The sequence below is a fragment of the Myotis nattereri genome (genome assembly GCF_964212035.1).
Source record: "Myotis nattereri genome assembly, chromosome: 5".
In the NCBI taxonomy this organism is placed as follows: domain Eukaryota; kingdom Metazoa; phylum Chordata; class Mammalia; order Chiroptera; family Vespertilionidae; genus Myotis; species Myotis nattereri.
The window spans coordinates 78,980,089-79,004,550 of record NC_138080.1 but is presented as its reverse complement, the minus strand read 5'-3'; the positions used below and the strand labels follow the sequence as shown (position 1 = coordinate 79,004,550).

At 49.2% G+C, this 24,462-nt stretch overlaps 1 protein-coding gene across 1 annotated transcript in view; it reads left to right on the top strand.

Moving 5' to 3' along the window:
- SPOCK1 (SPARC (osteonectin), cwcv and kazal like domains proteoglycan 1) overlaps positions 1-24,253 on the top strand; it is a 496,575-nt gene extending 472,322 nt beyond the window's left edge. The window contains exons 7-11 of the mRNA XM_081090748.1: positions 6,626-6,742; positions 9,932-10,153; positions 15,443-15,505; positions 20,263-20,400; positions 20,985-24,253. Coding sequence (XP_080946874.1) covers positions 6,626-6,742; positions 9,932-10,153; positions 15,443-15,505; positions 20,263-20,400; positions 20,985-21,172 — 728 coding nt within the window. The 3' untranslated portion in view covers positions 21,173-24,253. The remainder of the gene's footprint in view (positions 1-6,625; positions 6,743-9,931; positions 10,154-15,442; positions 15,506-20,262; positions 20,401-20,984) is intronic.
- Positions 24,254-24,462: the final 209 nt, after the last annotated feature.

Here is a 24,462-nt window from a genome sequence, read left to right as displayed (position 1 = left end):
CTGCTCATGGTTGGAGCTTACTACCCATAGGCCTGCAGAACAGGTGCTCCAGCCCCTGGAGTCCCTCAGAGGGGGGGATGCTGCTGCTGCTGCTTTTATTTATTTATTTATTTATTTTGAGAGGAAAGGAAAGGGAAAGGGAGAGAGATAGAAACATCAATGAGAGAAAAACATTGAGCAGCTACTTCCCACTGGGGATCCAGCCTGCAACCTGGCCATGTGCCCTGCCCAGTAATGGTACCAGCAACCTCTTGGTGCACAGGTCAACGCTTAACCACTGGACCACATCGGCCAAGCCAACTGTTACTTTTTGAAAACTTAATCTTCACCATAAATCCTCTCCGAACTTCATGAGATTGATATTGTCATTATCCACATTTTGCAGACAGGAAAGCAGAGGCTTAGAGAAGAGCAGTGGCTTATGTACAAAACAACCACTTGTACACTTGGGAACAGGTGTTCAAACCCAGGGCCGCCAGACCCACAAGCCTGAGCTCCGAACCACAGTGCCGCCTGGCTGTGTCCCGGGAGGGAGGTGGTTCTGACCCCTCACTCGCATGGGGACTGGGTTGTGTGTGTGCACATCAGTGAACTTCACAGGAGACGGCTTACCTACCGTAAATGTCAGTTTTGTCACTGAGGCTGTTTGTAGACCTTGGAGATGTCACCGAACCTTCTCTGAAAACAACATAATTGTCGGTTACTGGTCAACTTCAGGCGGTCATGTCACGTGAACATAGCAAGCCCGATCTTGAGCCCCGTACTTTTCCATTTAGTGCAGTGGTTCTCAACCTTCTGGCCCTTTAAATACAGTTCCTCACGTTGTGATCCAACCATAAAATTATTTTTGTTGCTACTTCATAACTGTCATGTTGCTACTGTTATGAATCGTAATGTAAATATCTGATATGCAGGATGGTCTTAGGCGACCCCTGTGAAAGGGTCGTTTGACCGCCAAAGGGGTCGCGACCCACAGGTTGGGTACGGCTGATCTAGTGGATCACTGCCGTCCACAAACACAAGTAAGGTCCCCTCCCCGTGTTAAAGCTGTGAGCGAGTTCTGCTATCGCCTTCATTCTGCAGAGGAGGAAATGAGCTGGGAGAAGTCACGTGTCAGTCTCAGCTGGGCTGGCAGCTGACCAGCTCCGCTCCCCAGGGCCTGGCTACCCTCCACAGCAGAATGACTGGTTCCAGCCCCTGGACCTGTGCTGGGCAGAGCCCACCCCACCTGCTGGGGTTCCCGCTTATGAGAGCCCTGTTTCTAAGGGAATTGCAGCCTCGCTCATTTTCCCTCCCAAGCTCCCAGGGGTGTGGCACCCCCTCCTGGTGTTCCCGCACAAATCCCCACAGGGGTGCTTGCTGTGCGCTAAATATTCCGGGGCATGAGGCGCCCACCAGGAGGAGGAGCCACACGTGCAGCTTCCAGCTCAGGAGGAAGGCAGAGGGGAGGGGCTGCACCCTGGGCGGGCGGGTCAGGGTTGGGGGGGCTCCCATGTTGTCCAATCCAGGCCCTGCCCAGCATCAAGTCTCAGAGCGTCTGCAGCCAGGCCTCCTGCCGGAGGCCCAGCTGAGCTCCTGCAGGCAGAGTGCCAGGAGCAGCCACTCCGAGAGGTAATTATGCGCGGCTGCTAGGAGGCCGGCGGAGGGGGCCGCACCTGGCCTGCTCCAGAGAGAACGCCAGTCTGGCCCAACTCCTTAATTACCTTCGGAGGCGCGACAGTTTAAATTAAATTCTGATTGTTTTCATGTTGGCTTTTGCCAAAGCCCTGAGCTAAGCATTAGTGAGGCCGAGGTGGAGGGCGGTCCGGTCGGGTGACAGGTGGCACATTCGTCTCCTTCGGCTCTTTAGCGGATGTGTTCCGCGAGTTACAAGAAGACGCCAGTAATTGGTTCCCGAGCAGAGGCGTACAGACCTGGCATTTCCAGACATCCCCAACTGGGTGCTCAAATGGGGCTCCACTGGGGATTTGTAAGGCAGACACACACTCACACCTGCTGTCACTCGGTGTTAGAACACTACAGCTTTAAATCATTTCTGTTCTCTGCCCCCACCTCCGCCTTTTGTATCATCCCCTCAGTCATCTCCCTGTCTCCCCGTCTCCCCGTTTCTATCTAGTCCTCTGAGAGGCTGTGTAGAGTGTCGTTCAGCCCCCAAAGTCACCAGAGACCAGCTTGGAACCCCAGGTATCACCCTTGGGAGCACTTTTCCTTGCTCCTGCCTCCCCCCTTCCGAAATGACTGCCTCGCTAGCTCTTCACTAGCCTTGGACTTGTCTGAAGGGAGACAGAGGAGCCAGGGACGATGGGTGATGGCACCCAGGGGGTGTCGGAGCCAGGCTGTGCTTACTCATCCAGTGAAGAAGAGATCCTCTCTCTCCATCAATAGCTGATACGCAGGCCGGCTGGCTTCCCCATCAGCCAAAGCCAGCAGGTCAGAGCAGCCCTCCCTCCCCTCTCAGCCCCTCCCTTTAGCAGCTGCCTGCCCTTCCCTATTGGCAACTATGCCTCCTCTTTCCTCAGTCAGCGGGGTCACTTGGTCACTCAGGACGTCCTCTGGGCTTTGATTTCTCTTTGCATTCAAGTCCAGTCTGACCTAAAGCCCTCCAAGCCCCAGGGAGGGTCACATTTTCTTCCCGGGGCTGTCTGTACACCTTCCAGGCGCCTGTGTGTGCCCGACTTAGGCTTGCTTAGTGCATTTTGTCCCTATTTTCCAAACAGACGGAAGCGTCCACTGGGAGTGCATCACCTTACCTGGCCCCTGCCTGCCGGCTTTCCAGGGGAGGGAGCTGCTTTCGCTCACGGGGGAGTGATGTGCCATGGACTGTTCTTTCTCTAATGGAGTCCCAGTGGCTGCACACGTGACCCGTGCTCGGGGCCCACAGGACGGCAGCAGGCTGCACACGGCCCTTCCCAAGGCCCGCTGCTCCCATCCCCATGCTGATGAAGGCGGGAGCCTGACTTGCCCCCTCCCTCCCTCCGTCTGTCCTAGAGCTGCCCTGCCTGCATCACTGGCAGAACTGCCTTGACCTGTGAGGGCTGGATGTGTTGATTGTTTTCAACCCAGGATACCCACCTGGCATATTAATTGCCTCAGTTAGTGCTGGCTCCCCACAAGCCCAGTCTATGCAAGAAGATGTTCTAGCAACCAGGAGGGCAGTGGTGCCTCCACCCGCCATCCGCGCCCTGGAAGTTGGGAAGCCGTGGGCATCTCAGCCGTCCCTTAAAGCTTTGGTGACCTGCACACCTTCAGTTAGCACAGCCGTGGACAAACTACGGCCCGCGGGCCGGATCCGGCCTGTTTGAAATGAATAAAACTAAAAAAAAAAAAGACCGTACCCTTTTATGGAATGATGTTTACTTTGAATTTATATTAGTTCACACAAACACTCCATCCATGCTTTTGTTCCGGCCCTCCGGTCCAGTTTAAGAACCCATTGTGGCCCTGGAGTCAAAAAGTTTGCCCACCCCTGATAGCATGATAGACTGATTCATTCCACAGAGAAATGGGGCTCTTTCCTGTACCAGGGACTTGGCAGTTTTCTCTGCTTAGAGGATGTTTGGAATAGGTGGTGTAGGTGTTGATCAAGAAGAAATGGATGCTATTAATTTTTCCTTTTCAGATTGAGGTTGGCCAGAGTCCGCATCCCATTCCCCCGGGAAAACGGACCACAGCCTCCCCTGCTTAGAGCTGTGCAGCACTGAAAAGCCAGAGATGTGGACGCTCTACCCCCAGGGCTCCTGAGTGGGGTCAATCCGCTTGTTGGTGCTGGCCTGCTCCAGGGGCAGGTCCCAGAGCCCTCAGAAAGCCCCTCCCCCCGTGTGTGCACGCGGTGGCCGATGATGACGTGCTGGCTCCTGGTGAGAGCAGGCTTGTGGTCTTCCCCAGCTCACCTGTAAAGACTGAGGGAAGGCCCAGCAGGTGTGGCTCAGTGGCTGACCTTCAACCTACCAACCAGGAGGTCACAGTTTAATTCCTGGTCAGGGCACATGCCCAGGTTGCGGGCTTGATCCCCAGTGTGGGGGGTGCAGGAGGCAGCCCATCAATGATTCTCTCTCATCATTGTTTCTCTCTCTCTTTCCTTCTCCTTTCCTCTCTGAAATCAATTACAAAAAAAAAATAAAAGACTGAGGGAAGGAGTAGAGGCACGACCAGGGTTGTAGGACATGGTGTGAACCTCCGATGGCTGGGCATCCCCACAGGTGGCTAAGTCATCCAGTTTAACAGCTGCTCCCGGGCAGACGTTCTCTGGAGCCACCCTCATGGAGTCAGAGCAACGCGCCTATGGAGCACTTGCAATGGGGTGGGGGCAACAGAGGAACGACGTTTTATTTGTATTTAATTTCAAATAACTTAAATGTAAATAGCCACTATGGCTAATGGCAACTGTACTGGCTAGCAGGTATCTGATTTCACCTAAATCCTATGTGACCAAAGCCAGTTTTGTTTAGGTTTTCCAAATGCTGTTTGCTCTACGCTTATCTATAAACCCTCAATTTAAAAACAAAAATAATAATCGTTGATAAAAGTCACAGCTGGCACGTGCTGAGTAATCACTACATACCATGTGCTTTGCTAAGCAACTGACATGCTTGATCTAACATGTCACCTGTGATGTCCTGAGTTTACAGATGAGGAAACTGAGTCACTGAGAGGTTCAGTTGCCTGTTTGAGCCACCCAGCCAGTCCAGGCAGCGTGGGCCCCACATGTTACTCTGCGGCCTGTCAGTCAGCTCTCGGGGCACTTCTGGCTGGTGTTTTAAGACACAGTCATGTCCTGGTTGTTGAAAGCAAGGCCGTGTGTGTGTGTGTGTGTAATTTTTTAAAATTGAATTTATTGGGGTGACATTGAAGTGTATGACTCAACAAAACATCATCTGCACGCTGCATCGTGCGCCCACTGCCCCAAGCAAAGCCTCTTTCAGTCCCCACTTCCCCCCTTTGCCTTCCTCCACCTCCATCTCACCCCCTTTTCCTCGGGCTATCACACTTTGTCTGTGTGTTATTTATCTACATGTTTGTTTTTGCTCAGTTCCTTCCCTTCTTCCTTCCAGTCCCCCAAGCCCCTCCACTCTGACAGCTGCCCGTCTGCTCCCTGTGTCCATAAGGCAGTGTCTTGAGGTCATGAACAAGCTGGGTCTGAACAGTGGCCACTCCCACTCCATGCTTTGCAGGGTTTGGATCTGGATCCCGGCTGGAATGAAGGCGGCACCCATGAAGGCAGGGCTGAGCCTGCAGAGCCCAGCCTGGGTCTGCTCACCTGCCCTCAAGTGGAGGTTGGGGGACCTTTCCGGCCCCAGGTCTGCAAGTCTGCCTCTGTTCTCCACCAAGCCCGGGCGAGGGAAAGACGACTTGCCTGGAAGAATGAGGAGAGGCTCTGGATGATGTTCTTTTCTTCTGGTGGGGATTCATCCTGCTCTTTGTGAGGCAAATGGGGGCTCATACCTCAACCCTGGGCGAGCCTGCACCCGCCGAAGGGGGATGGAGCTTGGCCAGACATCTGCGCATTGATCGCTGGCCCATGCCTTCCAGCGGAGCCTGGGTGTCCGCTGGCCTCTGTGCACCGGTAGATTCCAGGTTTAAATCGCGTCCTGTCAGCACCTGGAGACGTTGGGAACTGGGCCCTGTGTTGTAACATTGCCTCTGCTTGGCTTCTTCACAGCCTGTCTCCTGGACTTGAGAATTTGGGGGACATGATAGTTGTAGGGTTCACTTCTTCGTCCCTTCTTACTTATTGGGATTTTGGTCCCTGAAGTCTCTATCTCTATCCTTTCAGATGCTAAAGGTCACTAATTCCCTTACACATTTTTCTGCATCTTGGTAGCAGCTCACTGCCTGGACCCTTTGCCAGGATTCTCCATAACCAGAATTAGGGTAACATCAGGGACCCAGGGAACGTCGGCTCCCTTCTCTGCACCGTGGTCCCTCCTTCGGGATTTCTTCCCTCCAGCTTTATCTCAGCTCTCCAAGCGATCTTCAGTACCTGCACCCCTACCATCCATCCATCCATCCATCCATCCATCCAGATCCTCCTCTTGTTCTCAGAAAGAGGACTCCTTGGCCCCAGTCACTCTGTCCTCCCAGATGAGCTGGAGAGTTACAGGTGGGCTCCAACAGAAGGGCCTTTTCCATGCAGAAGGCAGCCATGTGTCTATGGAGGAAAGTGAAGTCGGTCTGTCAAAGGCTAGCAAAACCACCACAACCACAAACCCAAACCTTGGGCGAACACGAAACTGAGAGCCTGCTGTTCCTGCACCTTCTGGTGCCCAGGCTGCCTCTCCCTGAGAGCAAAGCTCGTCCTGAGCATCCGGCTCTCGGCCTGAGCTTAGTGGGACGTGATCTTCCTGGCAACCTGCAAGAGCCGATGTTACGGGTCAGCAGAGGCACCTGTGATGGGCTTTGAGGCGGTGCACACCGCGAGCCCGCCACGGCTTGGGAGTCCAGGCTCCAGCATATGCGTGTGGTCGCAGCACCGTTGGGGGGGTTATCAGAGTGGGGTGAGGAGTTCTGTTGTGGCTGGAGGGGAGTTTTCTTGGGCCCGGCTTAGTTGGTGGCACCCCATGGTGAGGACACAGCGCTAAGGAGGGGAAAGCCCACGCCACACTGACCCCGCTTTGCTTTTCCCCAGCCTGCACGGACAAGGAGCTGAGGAACCTCGCTTCCCGGCTGAAAGACTGGTTCGGAGCCCTTCATGAGGACGCCAACAGGGTCATCAAGCCCACCAGCTCCGACGCGGCCCAAGGCAGTAAGACCACATCCTCTGGCTAATTTATTTCATTTCAAACACCACATTTCCTCAGCAGACATTGTTGAATTAGCAATAATAGCATTTTGGGGTGAACAAAGATACTCTACAGTAAATATTCACGCTGACTTAAAATATATCCCAATTTCAGAAATATTAAAATATAGTGGAGGGGAAAATGCCTTAGGATCTAGACAATACTACGGTCATACGTATTTTGGATCCATAGTTGGGGATCTGCATTTACAGAGTAACTTAAGTGTGGTTGCAAAATTATCATACATTTAGTATACACATTTGGGGAAATAGATAAAACATATATAAAAATGCAAAAAAAATCTATAAACCCATTATTTTAACAACTGTTAGGCATGTTGTGGTATATACATTTTCCTTGTCATATAGGAAAAAAACAATGTGTGTGTATATATATCACACTTTGCAGCCTGTTGTATGACCTTTTATCATTTAGCAACATACTGTGGCTACCTTTCTATGTTGTTGAGTAGGATTCTGCTTGTAAGCTACAGAGAATCCCAATTTATGGATGTCACATAATTGATGTTGACCTTTATTCTGGAGCCCTGAAGTTGTTCTGATGTTCAGCTCTTTTAAACAACGTTGTAGCAAACACCTTTGATCATCTGTCTCAGTGGACACGAGACTGCATGCCGTTCCCACAGACACTCCCAGACAGGGCTCCTCAGCCCATTACCAAACTGCAGGGCCTCCTCATAGACGGAAGGGAACACTCAGAACCGGTCCTCGCATTTGTACTTCGTCAGAGTCTCTCGATGATGCCTTCTCCACACGTGGCCGGCAGCACAGAGGGGGTTAGTCAACAATGCAGTTAGTCCAGGACAAGGAGCTTTGGAACTGTTGGGATCCAGTTAACCAGCATCAGGTCTTCAGCCAAAAGGAGAATGGTCCCCTTAATTCTTGGTTATTCTTTGCTGCTCAGAGCCATAGATACTGGTAGGGAACATTGGTGTGAGGGACACTTCTTCCACTAATTTGGACCTTCCTGGAATCTACGTGTCCACCGAGAGGTGGTGTCTGGCGAAGGGGAAGTAGGTGTGTTTTGTGTGTTTTTATTCCCGCTGGGGGCTTCCTTGGGAGTGTGGACAGGTAATCTGGTCTGGAGCAGCTTTCCCCTGGGTCCCTCCCAGAACACTTTGCTGTGCGGAGAGCTGCTCCTTGCCACCGCCGCCCCGGGGAGCCTCTGCAGACACCGGGAGCCGGGCAAGAGCCGCCCTGGCTGGAAGCTAATCGAGTCCTGAAGGGGCCTCTGGTTTGATGGCCCAGAGCAGCTGGAGTGAGGGGAGCAGAGGGGGGTGTGGCATGGAGGCTGAAGAGGCAGAGACCGAAGCCAGGGAACCCCAGACATCCCACGTGCTTGGGCCCAGTTAGAAGGGCTGCTCTGTCCGCCCCCCCCCCCCCCCCCCCCCCCAGATATCAGATGCAGGCACTTCTTTTCCAGAACCTTCCAACTGGGTGGGAAGTGGGCTTGGCCCTTCTGGGCACTTCTCTTTGGTGGGCAGTCAGCAGTAAACTCCTCTTTCCCAGGTACTAAATCTTAACATCCTATGAGATTGATGCATAAAGTATTGTAGACAGCAAGTGTGGAGCCACTTAGCGTTGGGGTAAACTCTCTTTCTGACTTGGCGGCCCCAGAGGCAACCATCAGCCAAATGAGAGGCCACACGGTGCCCCCCAGTCTCTGTCCTTGAAAAGATGTGCTCAGATGTGTCCTAAGACAGCAGAAGGAATACATATAAAAATGGAAAGGTTTTTGTGTTTTTGGCGGTAAACTTTGCTGTAGCTAAAAAACTTCTCTCAACAAATAGTTTTACTGAGCACTTACTATGCGCCTGTCCCAGCTCAGGCTCGGAGCAATGCGGGAAGCACTGGTTCTAGCAGAGTGCGGTGGGGGGGGGGGGGGGGGGCGGGGGGGAGAGTCCTGTACCCATTCACTGGCTCCTGGAGGTGGAGACCCTTTGGTATAAACAGTGCTTTAAAAAGGTGGGCGTATTCTGCTCTTACCTCCTACTGACTAAGCAGGGTTCCTGGTCTGTACGTAGAAGCCCAGTGACCAGGATGTGGGGAGGCTTATCAACCTCAGCAGGCCCCTTCGCTAAGGCCAGTGTGTTCCTCCACTGCCCATCCCCCAACAGGGCCCTCGCCCCCGGACGTCCTCGGGACAGAAGGGCCATGCATCCCGCCGGGCAGAGGCAGCCCCGGGAGAGGATGGACTGAGGCTGTGGACTCAGGGCAGGGCCTCCTGGGCTCGAACCCCAGCCCCACAGTTGTATGACCTTGAGCTTTTATTTTTCCATCTGTCAGTGGAGAGGATTCAGCATCATTTCATAGAACCAGTACAGGGCTCCTTAAGCTAGACAAACGTGGACCTTTGTCATCCGTTTTCTGGGAAGATAAAGCCAGTCCTAGAAATCCAGCTTGTGGTATAACGTGAAGTCACGAGTGCTTTTGGTCTGAAAGAAAGTTAGGTTTGGGGCACGCCCTCTCTGGGGCTTGGCTACGGCAGGCTCGGTGTCCCAAATGGTGAGCAAAGGGTTTTTATGTGGTGCATGCAGTTTCCATTGTGGCAACGAGTATTTCTTGAAGAAAACGAACCCTCCTCCGCCAGGGAAATAAGGAACTAGAGTCGGAGTCAGTTTGGGTTCCATCTCATGTGCCCCTCGAGGGGAGAGCAGAGGCACCGAGGCGGCCGCTGGTGCCGTTCCGTGCACGTGAGGCCGCTTCGGAAGGTCAGCGGTGCGCGACTGTGCCATCTTCCTGCCGTCCTTTCACAGTGGTTTCCCCAAATCTGAAAGCGTCGTTGGCAGCGCTGTTACTAGTTCTCTTACTCACCCTGTGTGTGCCCTTCTTTCGGGCACACCTCTGTTTGAGTAAGTCTTGTAAATGAAAACCCACACCTACAGGACAGATAAGTGAGCACTGGAGATTTGTGCCCCTTCGACATATTTTCCTTAGATGCTAACTTCTGGTTTTGTGCATTTTAAATTGTTTCACTTAAGGCCCCCCCCCAACCCCCCCACACACACACCATATTCCAGCAGAGTGTCACTGAGACCCTCCCTGGGGGCGCAGCCTCAGGAAGGAGGGGGTCGGGATGGGCGCTGGGCTCCTCCCGGGGCAGGACATCCAGGTCGTGCCTTCCTTCCGCAGGGTTTGACACCAGCATCCTGCCCATCTGCAAGGACTCCCTGGGCTGGATGTTCAACAAGTTGGACATGAACTATGACCTCCTGCTCGACCACTCAGAGATCAATGCCATCTACCTGGACAAGTACGAGCCCTGTATCAAGCCTCTCTTCAACTCTTGTGACTCCTTCAAGGACGGCAAGCTCTCTAACAACGAGTGGTGCTACTGCTTCCAGAAGCCTGGAGGTAAGGCAGGAGGGAGGCTGGCCGAGCCCAGGGCAGCCATGCGAGCAGGACTACACTGGGGAGGCAGAGATTAGCAGGAAGAAGGACTTGGCTAGAGAATTAAGCCTCCAGCCCATTAAAGGCTCTTTTTTCTCATTTTCTTTCTATTTTTATCATGGTATTCTAGAAAACCCTAGAGCATAATCAAGGAGTCTGTTATTTCGAATTTTCCTCTTAATTATATTGTGCCTCAGCCTTTTCATCTGTAAAATGGGTGTGGAAACCTTTGCGACATAATTCCCAAGATAACTGTGGGAAATTCCCACTGTCACATGAATTCCTATGTTCTCCTTAGAAAGATTTATACTGAGTATCTTAGACAAGGATATTGTGGTTATAAATAAACTCTGGCTAACTGAAGAAATAAAGAAGGCAAACTTTGAGGAATACGTGGACAGAACACAGGGGTATCTCATGTAACACGTCAGGAGAGCGAGCCTGCACTTGTGCAGATGAGGGACCAGAGGGCAGCTCAGGGATCCAGCAGGAGCTGTGAGACTCCCTGAGTGGTCTCAGGTCTGGCTTTATTTCTGTCTGTCTCAGCTTCTGGGGTGGGCGGGCGGGGTGGGCAGCGCGGGGTGCTGCCCAGGCCTGGTGGTCCACAGCTCACAGGACTAGCAGAAACTCGCTTCCAATCCCAAGCCCAGAGAAGTCTGGCCCAGCTTAGGTCAGGTCTCCAGGATAACAGGATAACATACTATATGCATGGCTGTCTGAACCAACCCTGGGAAAGGAAGGGCATGATCATTAAGGCATTTAAATTGTATATGTGTTGCCTGGGCCAGTGTGGCTCGGTTGGTTGGGTGTTGTCCGGAGCACAGAGGGAGTGCCGCTTTGATTCTCGGTCACAGCACATGCTGGGGCTGCGGGCTCCGTGAGTGGTGGGAAATCAATGGAAATTTTTTTTTAATTGTGTATTTTGTGTGCATGCACAAACAGTACACATACAGCAGAAACTATAGGTAGGCATCACAGAAGAGCACTCAGTGAGAAGTACATACGTATGTTTATAGAATTATATGATACATTCCTAAAAAACAGAATTACTGGTCAAAAGGACATGCACATTTTTAAGTTTGAGCAGTTTCCAATTTGCTCTCCAAAGAGGGCAATTTTTACTCTCATGAAAAACTCTCCAAGAATACCTCTTGGCCCAGGTTCTTGCCAAACCATGTGCTCATCCTAGACTCCATTTCATCTCCCTTGCTATGACTTAGGTTGAACCTCTTTATGATTGTTTGAGACACTCTTCCGTTTCCTTGAAATGCCCAGTATTTTTCTATTGGGTTCTTGTGGGTGGGTGTTTGTTTTTCGTAGGAATTATTCCTGAGGATATTAGGACTGTCGTAGTCATACGTATTGCAAACGGTTTTTCCCAACTTCGGCTGTGTTTTAGCTAGGGAGAAATGTTACAGTTTAAGATCGATTCCTCCGCCTTTCATTTATGGCCTCTTAGCAGCCGTAACGCTTACATCATTAAACTTAGGGAGCCGTCAGTTCCCACTTTAGGATAGGAAGGCCGTTCTCTTGTGTGTTTTCTTCACTACGGTTGGGATTCTCCGTGCGCATGTTTGTTGAAATCTGGATCCCTTTAGACTTTTTGGTGGACAGCCAAGTGGGGTCCCAGCCCCCATCACCACTCCCACCCATCAGAAAACGGGTGTCCGGTGGGTCCACCGACATTGATTGGCGAACCCATCCTTCTCTTCCGATTTGAAAGGCTTCCTCGAGCATAGAAAACTCCTACGTGTGTATCTATCTGTTCTGTCCTATTAACGGAACTATACATTAGTGAGTTCTCAACTCTAAATTACATTGGTTTTACAGCGCGTTTTAACATCCAGTGGGGCCAACCTCCGCTGCCATTGACCCTTTTTCAGAATTTTTCCGGATATGCGCATATGTGTGGAGCTTTAGCATCAGCTTATTCAATACGAAAGTTCTTGCTGGTTTCTTTTCAGAATCAGGCGCATTATATGTTAATGTAGGGAGAACCCGGAGCTCTAGAACTGAATCATTCTGCCCAAGAACAGCATCTATGGGCCAGGGCGGTCGCCAGTTCTGTTCTCACAAACGTTCTACTTCCTTGTGTTTCTTATTTCTCATTATATGCCTCGCCGGTGGTTGTTTCAATATTAATTTGTTCTCAGCCACCTTACTAAATTCTCATTTTGTGTAAGTGGTTTTTCTGGTTGGTTTCCTTGGATGTTTCAGCTGTGCAGTCAAACCATCTGCAAATAGTGCTGATTTTCTGTCTTCCTTCTCAGTTTCCATACCTCATTTCTTTCTCTTTTCTAATCACATCTGCTGTACTTCCAAATTGATGTTAAATAATAGCCATGTTTTTTACTTCAATAGCAATGCTTGCAGCGGTTCAGCGTGAAGCTTAGTGACAGATTTGGGCCTGAGTTCCTACCAAGTCATGCGGCTGTAGCCAGGGTTCAGGTTCAGCCTGGTGAGCGCAGCCTCCCTGCTAACGCTTCCCCTGGACCTGCAGTGTCAGGGCGGGGCCGCAGCAGGACCCACACCTGCGCAGGGTGAGCTGACAAGGTGGTTTGTAGGAGTTCTTTTTTGTGTGGTTCTCCCTTTTTCTTAAGGAAGTTACTTTCTTTTTTGTTAGGTCCCCACCATCTCTGTCCCTGACCCAGAACCAGTTCTGGGGTTTTCATTTTCCTTCCACATTTCATTATTATGTACTTGAGGCTAAATTTTTTTTCCCAAAGATTTTCCTGATCTGTAGACCTTCCGTATCGATGTCTGGTGTTTCCATTATGGCTAATTTATAGATAGTTCTACAATGAAGGATCACAGTGCCTCTTTGGCCCAAGACAATTGTTAGAGCCACTTTTAAGCTTTTCATGTGGTAGGATTATTTGTTCACTGGTCTTGATATTATTCTCTTTAGTTTTATTACTGAGTTTGAGTTTTAGACTTTTTCCCCAAAACAATTCTCATGGGGAATGTATTCTTTGAATTAGTCCATGTGAAAATATGTTTGTTTGTTTTTTATACAAAAACAAAGACGCTAAGCATCAGCTTCCTGGAGTTACAGTTTCTTTTCTTGATACCTTGCTAAAACATTCTCCTAGCGCTGGGTATAAGTGCAGAATAATGGGGACCCATACCAGTTGTTTTCCCTTTTACGGGTGGTAGAACCATTTTGCCCGGAAGCCAAAGGATTCTTTTCCTTGAAGGGCCCGGTTTCCTAGGACATGTCTCGGTTTCTCTCCGTCCACAGCACTCGCCTGAGCGATGCTGTGTTCCGCTGATCACCCTCTTCCCGGGAGGCCTGGTTGCAGGTGGACGCTGCGCATCAACCCTGGAGCTTCAGACACAGCCTTTGTTTCTCTCATTGCTCGTTGTCCTCTTTCTCTGTCACTTTCATCCTTGACCCTTTGCATCTGTGCATTAAACCCTAGCCTTCCAGCCTCCTTTCCGTGAGAACCCCTGACCACAGAGGGAGAGCTGGGTTTTGACTTTCACCGGCTCAGCAGCAAACCTGTTCTGTGGCGACTCTTCACCTGTAGTTTTGTCCTTTCCTCTGTTTCCTGCAGCGATGTTTAGCAGGTCTCAGTCCGATTTATTTTTCCTTACCTTTCAGTAAGTAGAATTTTTAAGATCACTGCCGCACAATTTGAGGGAGAAGCCTTACCGTGTGAATCCTGTTTCAAGGACACTGTCTGAGATGGTGGATCTTCCTGCTTCTCTCCAGGGCAGTCTTCCAGGGCCCACGGCTGCTGCTCCGTCCTGCTCGTCACAGAGAGGAGCAGTCCATTTGCTGAGCGCCTTACATGGTTGTTGTAAAGATTAAACTAATGAAGATGCAAAGTTCTAGGACACTGTCTGGTACATTCTAAGAATTCAGTAAATGTTCCTTATTTATCACAGTAAACACCAATTTTAATCATCACAGATGGAATTTGTTTTCCCTTTTCTTGGTTGTTTTCTGTTGGTCTCTTAAACCCAGAAGTAAACACAATGTATTTTAAAGCCAGTTTCTCTCAGGGAACAACCAGAGGCCTGGTGGTGCTGTGGGACCTGCAGGGGGATAGATGGGACCAGGTGCTGTCCAGGCCCCATACCTGCACTAGAGGTAGTCCAGGCCCCTGGGGAGTAGAGCTCCTCTGTCTGTGCCCAGAGGACCATGAGGACCGGCACAGGTGAGTTCTGGGAAGTCTTAAGAACTAGGGAGGTCACCTTGCTTTGGGCTCGAATGGAAGAAAGTTCTCTGGGGAGTAAAAGAGTGTGACACCCTTCTATATGCCCTGCTTAGCTGTGTGGCTCCCTCATGGAGAACTGACGGTTCTGTGCTTGCTCATAACAGCCTATCCATACTAATAAAAGGGTAATATGCTAACTAGACCGGAAGTCCCTCTGGCAGGGGCCGAGGCAGAGGTGGTTAGGAGGATCAGGCCGGCAGGGGAGAGAAGTTAGGGGCAACCAGGCAGGCAGAGCAGTTAGGGGCGATCAGGCAGGCAGGCAGGTGAGCCGTTAGGAGCCAGTGGTCCTGGATTGGGAGAGGGATGTCCGATTGCCAGTTTAGGACTGATCCAACTTGGGCCTAAACCAGCAGTCAGACATCCCCTGAGGGGTCCCAGATTAGAGAGGATGCAGGCCAGGCTGAGGGACTCCCCCCCCACTCCCCCCAACACACACACATGAATTTTGTGTACTGGGCCTCTAGTATTTTATAATCGAGGTTCAGAGACTGATACACGTGTCCAAAGCACTCAGCTGAAAGTTACGCTCACTGTCTCTGGATGGCTTGTGCATCCTCCTAACTGTCCTGCGAGGCCTGTTGTACTCTCCTGGGTAGTAAGCCATGAGGTCCAGCTTCCCCCGCTTCCTCTCCACAGCACGACCCGGCATTGGTGCAGTGTCTGCCCTTCCCTCTGGTTAGCTGGTCTGTGGATTCTGAACACATGCCCACTAGGAAGCGTCAGTCCTCAGCTCATTATTGACTTCCCTATGGAAAGTCTGTTAGCAAATGACCTCTTAGACCCCTGGTATTTGCTTGAGATGATGGTGGGAAGAAAATTTCTGGTCAAGGAGCCCCCAAGTACTATTTTAAGTACCTCGTGGTATGAGTTTTGCATTTTTAATTAGTAACACTCTGGCCTGGATTTGTTTTGCTGCGTAGTAACAGCAGGTGCAGTAACCCACTCCCAGGTGTGCCGCTGTCTGTGTTTCCTGTCAGGAGGAAGGCCAGTCACTAGGGATGGTCCCTGACTTACATACGCTCCGTTGCAGGTCTCCCTTGCCAGAATGAAGTGAGCAGGATTCAGAAGCTGAGCAAGGGGAAAAGCCTGCTGGGTGAGTACAGTTTCTTGCCACTCATTTCAACAACCAATTAGAACAACGTGTCTCTTGCAGTGATACTGAGCACAGCAATGGTTATTCAGTTAGGAACCCGCGTTTCATGAAGTAAATGCCTCACTTTACCCCGTACAGGTCTCTCCCAGGCAGCTGATACTCAGCCACCATCAGCTGGGCCCAGCATGAGGGCCGGTGAGTTGGCTGAGAACTAGCGAAAGGAGAGGCCAGGCTGGTGGGCAAGCCTGCCAGGGCTGGAGTCTCTCCCCTCGCCTTGGGCTCCAGGGAATCTCTGCTTTTTCTTCTTTCAAGCACAGCCCTTGAAGGGAGCTCTCTAGTGTTCCTTCCAGCTCTAAAACGATAGAACTTCCTGTATTCCCCAGATCAAGCTACCCATTCAAGGAGGAGATGAGCCATCCCCCCTCCTAGGACTATCAGATAGGACTCAAGGACGTGCATGTACATGAGCATATTTCTTTCCCACGCTCACGTGATCCCTGGAAAAGAAGTGTAAGATGTCTGGTCTGGACACCACACATTGCTTCTCTTTCCTTTGTCCGAATGATAAGGTGGAAGCAGGTGGGTTGTGTGATTTCCCAGATGTGCAGGTCTGGCCGAGGCAGGCCTGCGGCAGCACGCACTCCCTCTAGCTCCACGCCAGCCCTGAAAGGGTGGGTACACCTCCTTGTTTGTTGGAAAACAGGAGTAAGCATTGCTTTCCTTTTTTTAAAAAGCAACTGACCAGCTGCAGCAATAACTCAGGTTTATTCTTAAGCATTCAGGGGCAGCGTGTTCCCTAAGCAGCTTACCATTTCAGAGGTTTATTTACCTGATGGAAATGGGCAGGTTTTTCACAGATTGTTGATGAGGCTCTCTGTGAACTCTGGCGGTTTCTCCTCCTGACACCTCAGAGTACACACTCCTCCCTCCCACTTTTGAAAATTACTTATTACACTGCTTGCCTCAAACTCTGCACACCTGACTCTCCAGAGTTGGGAATTTGATCTGTCTGGTCCTAGGTTCTTCTCCCATGTACGCACAGGAGGGCCTCTTTCTGACCCGAAGGCCAAGTGGAGAAACCCCTTCCCCCCACAGGCCTTCCCGTGGGACCTGTGCTTACTGGCCTGATTCCTCCATGTGGCAGGTCACTTGGGGCTGAGTGATGTGCCCAACACCCACAGGTAGTTATAGGGCTAGAATAACGCTGTTTTTAAAGTAGGTGTTTCCATTGGGTGTGGATATCTCCTTACTGCTTCATTAATTCATAATGCATCAGACATAAGACGTGATCTGAGATAACATGTTGCATCTTCCACTCTCCTAGGTCACATACTTGAAATGCCTACTTCTCTCTGGACAAGAGTCCAGCTAGTTTCAAAGCTTACTTTCTATCAGATCTCCCCACACATGGAGATTTCTCTGGCTGACTCATAGAAATACCACTTATCTGCTTACAATTTATTTTTCACATGATGGAATCTTCTAATATAATACATTGTATTCAGGGGCATTTCAATTTTAAAAAATAGACAAAACAAGCAAAAACACATTCTAATCCACTATAATCCATTATAATTACTTAAAAGAGGGGTCATCCTGTCACACTGTAGGTGTAGAGCAGCACCTGCTTCCTGCCCCCCCCCACCCACCCCCCTGGGGCTCAGCCCAGTGTTGTTTTGTTGGTTTATTTGGCACCTGTTTTCCAACTGCAGCTCGAAGAGCAACCATGTTTCTCCAGCTCTCTGTCTGTCCTCCTTTGCACGTCCTATTTGAGCAACTGTGTATGAATCTCTCTGCATTTTGGTAACTGAAAGCATCTGTTTTTTCTTCCCCCTGCTCCCTGAAGACTTGGGGTGCTGAGAGAGTCCCTCAGTTGGAGTGTGGGCACCGCCTCTCTGACTGCAGCATCAGCAGGCTTGCCTATCACATAGGGATGGTTTTCTGGGGGCCCTTGCCCATCCCTGATGCTGAGGAGCCAGCTGCACTGAGTGTTTACAGTAGTCCCTCCAGTCAGCTGGATCTGAGCTCAAACCCAGGTTCAAGTAGTAAGAATCTCTCCCTCTCTTGCCACACTTCTTTCTGGGGTCTATGTCATCAAGTACAAGGTACATTTAAAAAGGTATAGTCTAAAAAAATCAGAAATAAAACTAGGGCGTAGGAAACCACAATAGCGAGCGGAAGCCTGTCTTCACAGGGTTGACGCAGCCAGTCTACTCCCCATAGGAGACGAGCACAGTCATCAGACAGGCACCCTAAGAGAAACCAAAACTAAACCACCATAAAGATTATCTGCAGTTAAATAAGAATCAGCTTAGCAACGCTGACTGAAGAAATCACATCTCCAAGTGCTGAGAGGAAACCACTTGGAACCTGGAATGCCAGCTTACCCCACAAGCATGCTCAAGCGTGATGTCAGCGATGTGCCCAACCCCAGGCATACTGAATCTCACTCGGCTGATCAGCTCTGCAGAAGAGAAATAATCCCAGAGAAATTAACTGTGAGAAAAGACATGCAGCTAAACCTACATAAATATGCTATAAAATGTTTTGATAGCAAGCTGAACTTAAGATTTCAGAGTGTTGGTGGCTGTGAGAAAAAGTGGTAAAAATGTTAAATTTCTGATTTGTTCAGGAAGAAAACAAAACATAGATTAACTTTAGATCTTACAAGTAAAAATATGCTTCTCTGGGAAATTTAAGGCTAACAAGAATAACCTATAGAAGAAAATCATGGAATACACAAAATGTAATAATTTCAACACAAAGCACAAAAGGGGGAAATAAAAAATAGAAAACACAAAATAGAGTGGTAGAAATAAGAGCAAGCCTATCTGTAATAATAATAAATATGAATGGATCTAACTCAGAGACTATTGATTTGCATTTTTGAAAAGAGAGCTACATATAAAACTTGAAATTAAGGTAGTAAAGACTCATTGTTATAGCACTGTTAAAATCTGACAGAAACAACCACTTTGTTTGGAATTCTAAAAGTAAAGACAGTATCATCTTGCTGAGATGTGCCTTTTAATATGTGACATCATCAATTGGTATACCCATGACTAAAACAAAATTGCAAGGAGGAATTGTCATATTTATAAATAGAAACTTTAAATATAGCTCTCTCCTTAAAACTTACAGTTCAGGTAGGCAGAGAGAAGAATTGAATAGCATGATTAATTAGCATCCATATACATGTATTCCTTTACATCAGCATATAAATTAGTCTTTTCAAACACACATGAAATATTTGCCACAGATCATGCCAAAAAGGAAAACTCAACCAATCTCAGAAACCATCACAGACCAAATTCACTTGCCACAACCCAATAAAAGTAGAAGTCAAAAATGAGACTGTTAAAGCCCCATATATCTGGGTTTTAAAAGTAAGTAATTACTCAAATGTGAAATACAGTATAAACTACAAAACATTTAGAACTGACTGAAAAGGAAGGCACTGTGTACCAAAATTGGAGGGAGGTAACCACAGTGAAACTTAAGAGGAATATTCATACCTTCAAATGTATTTATAAAAAACACAACTAACAAAACTTACAAATCAGGAAGCTTTAGGAACACCACCACAAGCTGAAATGATTACAACTAAAGCAGAAAACAATGACATAGACCAATGTTGCCAATGTGAAAGGCCCAAATGCTACTGTGAATTTAGAAGTGGGGTGTAACCTCAGCTATAGGAGAATACTGTAAACACAGTGGATCTGGGGTTGGGCCTAAGAATCTCTTTTCTGAGACATTTCCAGGTGATGTTGCAGCAGCCAGTCCTATGTGAACACTTCGAGAGCCACTGCTATCAACCAATTCATAACAATGATGAAAACCTACTTGAAATAGACATTATGATGGCCATATCTGAGACAAAAAGAACCAGGAGACCCAACTGGATTAAGAAAACCATGAAATTAATTTAAATCAGAATGCTACTCATTACCCCAATATGCACCAGGCCCAAAATATTGTTATGAAAGAGGTAATTCTCATTTTATATAAAATGTCTAGAGTATGGAAAAAGAGAAAAATACCCTAATTTTATGAATTCATTAGTTTGATACAGAAATAGCAGAAACAAAATTAAATGCCTCTATCCCACACTAACAACAAATTATCTGAAACAGTAGTAAAGTTATCCCATTTACAGTAACATAAATAACAATAAAATACTTAAGAATAAATTTAACCAAGGAGATGAAAGAGCTCTATTCTGAAATCCATGAGATATTAATGAAAGAAAACCAAGGCATGGTAAAATCAAAAGGTATCTTGTGCTCTTTTTAATGATTAATTAGAAGAACTAATAATACTACCCAATACCATCTACCTATAGATTTAGTGCAGTCCCCATCAAGATTCCATTGGCATTTTTTACAGCTGAAAAAACCAAAACAATCCTAACATTTGTATGGAACCACAAAAAACCCCCAACAGCCAAAGCAATCCTGGAAAAAAGAGCAAAGCAGCAAGCATCACACTTCTGATTTCAAGTTACATTGTAAGCTGTAGTAATCAAACCCGGTGGCATAAAAATACACACGTAGACCAATGGAACAGAACAGAATCAAGAGCCCAAAATAAACCTGGAGCAAGTCCTAGGGCCCTGAATCCTGACTAAGTAATAACCAACCACCCGTCTCTCGTGCTAGCCCTGGAGTAAGTACCTCCCGCGCCTGCCACGCGAGCCCTCTCCTGAGTCTCAGCCGGCAGTACCCCTGAGTGTCTCTCCCCCTCTGATCCCCCAGGAGCATTCATACCCCACTGTAACGAGGAGGGCTACTACAAAGCCACGCAATGCCACGGCAGCACGGGCCAGTGCTGGTGTGTAGACAAGTACGGGAACGAGCTGGCTGGCTCCAGGAAGCAGGGCGCTGTGAGCTGCGGTGAGTATCAGCCCACAGTGATCTCTGGTACCCATCGGTCCTTGCTGTGTTAGGATCTGAGTAGAAACATTTCAACAGGCGGCTGGTCTACAGTGAGCGGCACTTCCCGTGAAGTTAGTCTCGGGTGGGACGTGGACAAGCTTGACGTAGCGAACCCCTTAGGTCCAATAGACATGAGTATAGCCGGGACCTGGACTCAGGGAGACAGAACAACCCTGAAATTGCATGAGACTGTGCACAGTGTGTTGTTTGAGTGGCCGGTACTCACTGTGGCCACTGGGCTGGAGAACAGTTTTTGACAGTCAGGACCCGTTGCCGGCCAAGAACACGTAGGTTGCCTTCACTTCTCAGTCAGGATCATGAACCTCCCGAGAAGGTAGCAGCATCTCGGGAATTCCGGGCTCCCACAGAACAAAGCTGGGGTCTGAGCTGTGTGGATCAGCCCCAGCTGGGCAGGGATGCTCCACGTTGGAAAGGGAGGTACCTGGGTCAGCCCTACAGTGAAGGCAGGTGCAGGGTGCCCCTGGCATGGCCATGAGTTCAGCAGACACTCACCTCAGCCTCTCCTCCTTCCACATGAGCAGAAGAGGAGCAGGAGACCTCAGGAGACTTCGGCAGTGGTGGCTCCGTGGTCCTGCTGGACGACCTGGAGGACGCGCGGGCGCTGGGGCCGAAGGACAAGCTGGGGAGGCTGCGGGCGCACACCCGGGCGACAGAGGACGACGAGGACGAGGACGACGACAAGGAGGACGAGGTCGGCTACATATGGTAGTGCCCACGGGGATGAGGACACGGCCGGCACAGACTGCAAGTCACTTCCTGTCCCTGCATTTGTATCTAAGACTCCGCGGCACCAAGGTCTCTCCTCCCTGCTGCTCTCCAGCCGACCTCCGATCCGGACGACTCCTGTTCCCAGAGCTTTCTGATTGCGCACACGGCTGTGTGGGAAGGAAGGTGTTGTTTTGTGTTTAGACGGGACTGGCTGCTGACTGAGAGCCTCCTTCCCTCCCGTGAGACTTGTCCAACGAGCATGTGATTGACGTGGGATTCCGACGGTGCAGGGAGCCCTGCCCTCTCAACATCAAGACCCTTTCTGACTCCCCACACCAGTGGTTGTACAGCATGGTTCCCGCCTTACGGTGTCTAAGTGCTTTTCTTATGTCTCGTAGATGTCGTGGAAAACACACCACACTGTCCTTTATTCCCCTGCGCCCGCCGCCCCTGCTGTTTGTTGCTAAAAATTAATTACTCCCATCACTGTATCTGGCTTCCTACAAACAACGGCCTTAATTCAGTCAAGAATCCTTTTGGGCAACTGGTTTTCTTTATTAAAAATGGTGTCTGGACGCTTCTCTCTGTGTGTGTGTAAATACGTACACATGGACAGAGAGACCGTAAGCCAGGCTCACACCCACTCAGAAAACTGTTTGGCTGTCTATTAAAAATTCATTTGAAAACAATGACCAATTTGTCAGCCTGTCCAACCTGGACCACAATTCCGGAATAAAGTGTCTCCAAGTCCGTGTTTGCACTGACACTTGGCACTGGCAGCTGCAGGTGGAGGAGGTTCCTTCCGGAGCCTCTTGGACTTGGATGGGCCTCTGCCGAAATCACTTGTCCCGCACGAGCCATGCGGCTCCATGTGGGCAGCTTCACAAGCCATCTCTCTCATTCCACCCGAAGCCCCGGGCGCAGCGTCCTGTCTGCCCAGGGCCCCGCCTCCCCTGCCTACCAAGGGCTTTTCTAAGACATGTCCACATGCCCCTGCTCGCCGACAGACAGTACACGTAATTCTTAGAAGAAAATGTGGGATTCTGAACTCCAGGTTTAGCTTTTGCCCCCAATTCCATCCACAAATCATGATGAGAGACACAGCAGTACAGGATCCCCCCGAGGCCGAGAAAGAGCTTCAGAGTAGCACATGGAAGTGAGGGTTGGACTTTTCGAGCAAGTCCTGTCTCCACACCCTCACCCACATCAGTGTCAAGGTCCTAAAGAAGAAAGCCCTTCGCCATATGTGCTTCCCCTAAATAAAATTTGGTGGGGTCGTCATTGCCGTGGTCTCCCCCGCAACCCCACCCCCGCCCCCGCCCCCGCCGGGCTGGCCCAGACTCCAGGATGAGTACCAAAGAGCAGTCTTCAACGTGGCCCATGTAGTTCCGTGCAGGCCCTTCAGCGCCTATCCCCTGGCTGCCCCACCAACCACCCAGCAAGGCTCTCTACGCCACATCTGTTTTTCTTCCCTTCCCCAGAAGCTCCAGCTAGTCCACAAAAAGACATAAACTCAGGCAAAAAAATGTATTCAGCCAAACCATGATCGCAGTGGCAGCTGACCAGCTGTCCATCCCAAAATGCCCATTTCTTTGTCCTTTCCCACACACCTCAGCTAGCCTTTTCCAACCTGGACCAAGTGGCATTAGTCTGAGATGGGAAGCGAACAAGCCTGACGTAGCGAATCCCTTAGGCCCGACAGATGCAATGATAGCCAGGACCCTAGGTCCTAGATGTAGGGAGGCTACACACAAGCTCAGTATCCAGATCTCACCTCCCTGTCAATATTATTTTCCTAACTTGCACAAAACTTTGAGATCATAATATAGAAAATGGGTGTTTAATTGCAGCTAAATTACAAGAGAGTATATAAAAGAAGACATTTTAAAGAAATCTCAGTTTAGACCCTCAAAGAAAACCATTGTTACTGTCTCCTCCGAGCTTGGGACAGTGCACGAGAGAAAAAATTAAAATCAACAAATTGATTTCCCTTAGAGGAACTAATTATCTTGTGACAAGTGTCAAATTAAAGATGACACTTAAAGCTCCTTGACATTAACTTAATGATGGAGAAGAGTGCTCAGGAGTCAGTTCCCAGGAAGGTGCTGAGATGCTCATTTTCAGAGGCATTCCAAGAAGATATTTGATTCATTAAAATATGAAATAAGAAGCCCTCCTACCAGGAGAGCCCCAGGACAGCAGAGCCCCATTAGCACCACTTCTCATGCCTCACATTGGCATGGCAGCGTTACATTCTTTAAAATATTTAATGATTTTTACTTGTGAAAAGCACTGAAGATTATATTTTTTAGTTACTTTAGCTTTAGAAGGAGAATTGTTACGTCCTTTCTTTGGCAGAAGTCCTTTAGCTAGTGACAAGGTATCCATAAAAATTATTATAAAAATACTTCTGTGATCATCTAGTCTCTTGTTTGAGACAGGCATTGAATCCTCACTCATTTTTGGAAACTTCTTTGTTAATAGTTTTATTCTTATTCCATAAATACTTCTCTTATTTAATACCATTTCCTTAGCATCCAACTTAAATCCCAGAATGTTCTCCCGTCACGCTTAGGTGTCTGCCACATCAATGTCTTTTTGTTTCCACAGATACTCTAGGCATGGAAACCCCTTCATACAGAACGTGAGGTTTTGGATCAGTTTCCCCTCTTTAGGCCCATTCCCCAGCCCAGCAGGGAATGACCATGCCTTGCCCAGGTCTGCCCTCTGCCTCTCCCAGGATTCCATTCTTTTGTTTTCACGTTGGCCACGCTGTACAGTAACATCCCAGAGCCCTTTCTACAGTGAGTGGTTTTGGTCTTTTTATACCTTTTTCTCAAAGTCGCTGATGTGTGTCCCTGTTCAGTGTGTAGCATTGTAACGAAAGCCACCAAATTCCGAGTGTCAGTTTGCTGTCCCTCTTGTAGGTGAAATAGTGATGTAGAAAACTAGTAAATTCTGAATGCTTTTCGACGTAGACTTATCTGGAATGTGAACATGACTCTTTGGTTAATAGTAACTGCTTAACTGTAGTCCCGAGTAGGTGCATTTCTGTCTGTCTCAGTAAATTTTGTCTGCAACATCTGCGTGTGTGTGCTCTGTTAGCTTGGATGTGAACGCGCAGCGTGTCCACACGGGATCTCTGGGAAGTGTGGGCGGACGGGCGAGCCAATGCAGGCCCCCCTGTCCCAGCTTCTGGACAGGGAGCAAGGAGGACCTGCTGGTGGTCCTATCTGGCCTGCCCCTCTCAGCGCACCCGGCACCTCCAGGCCTGGCCCTCAATCTAAACCC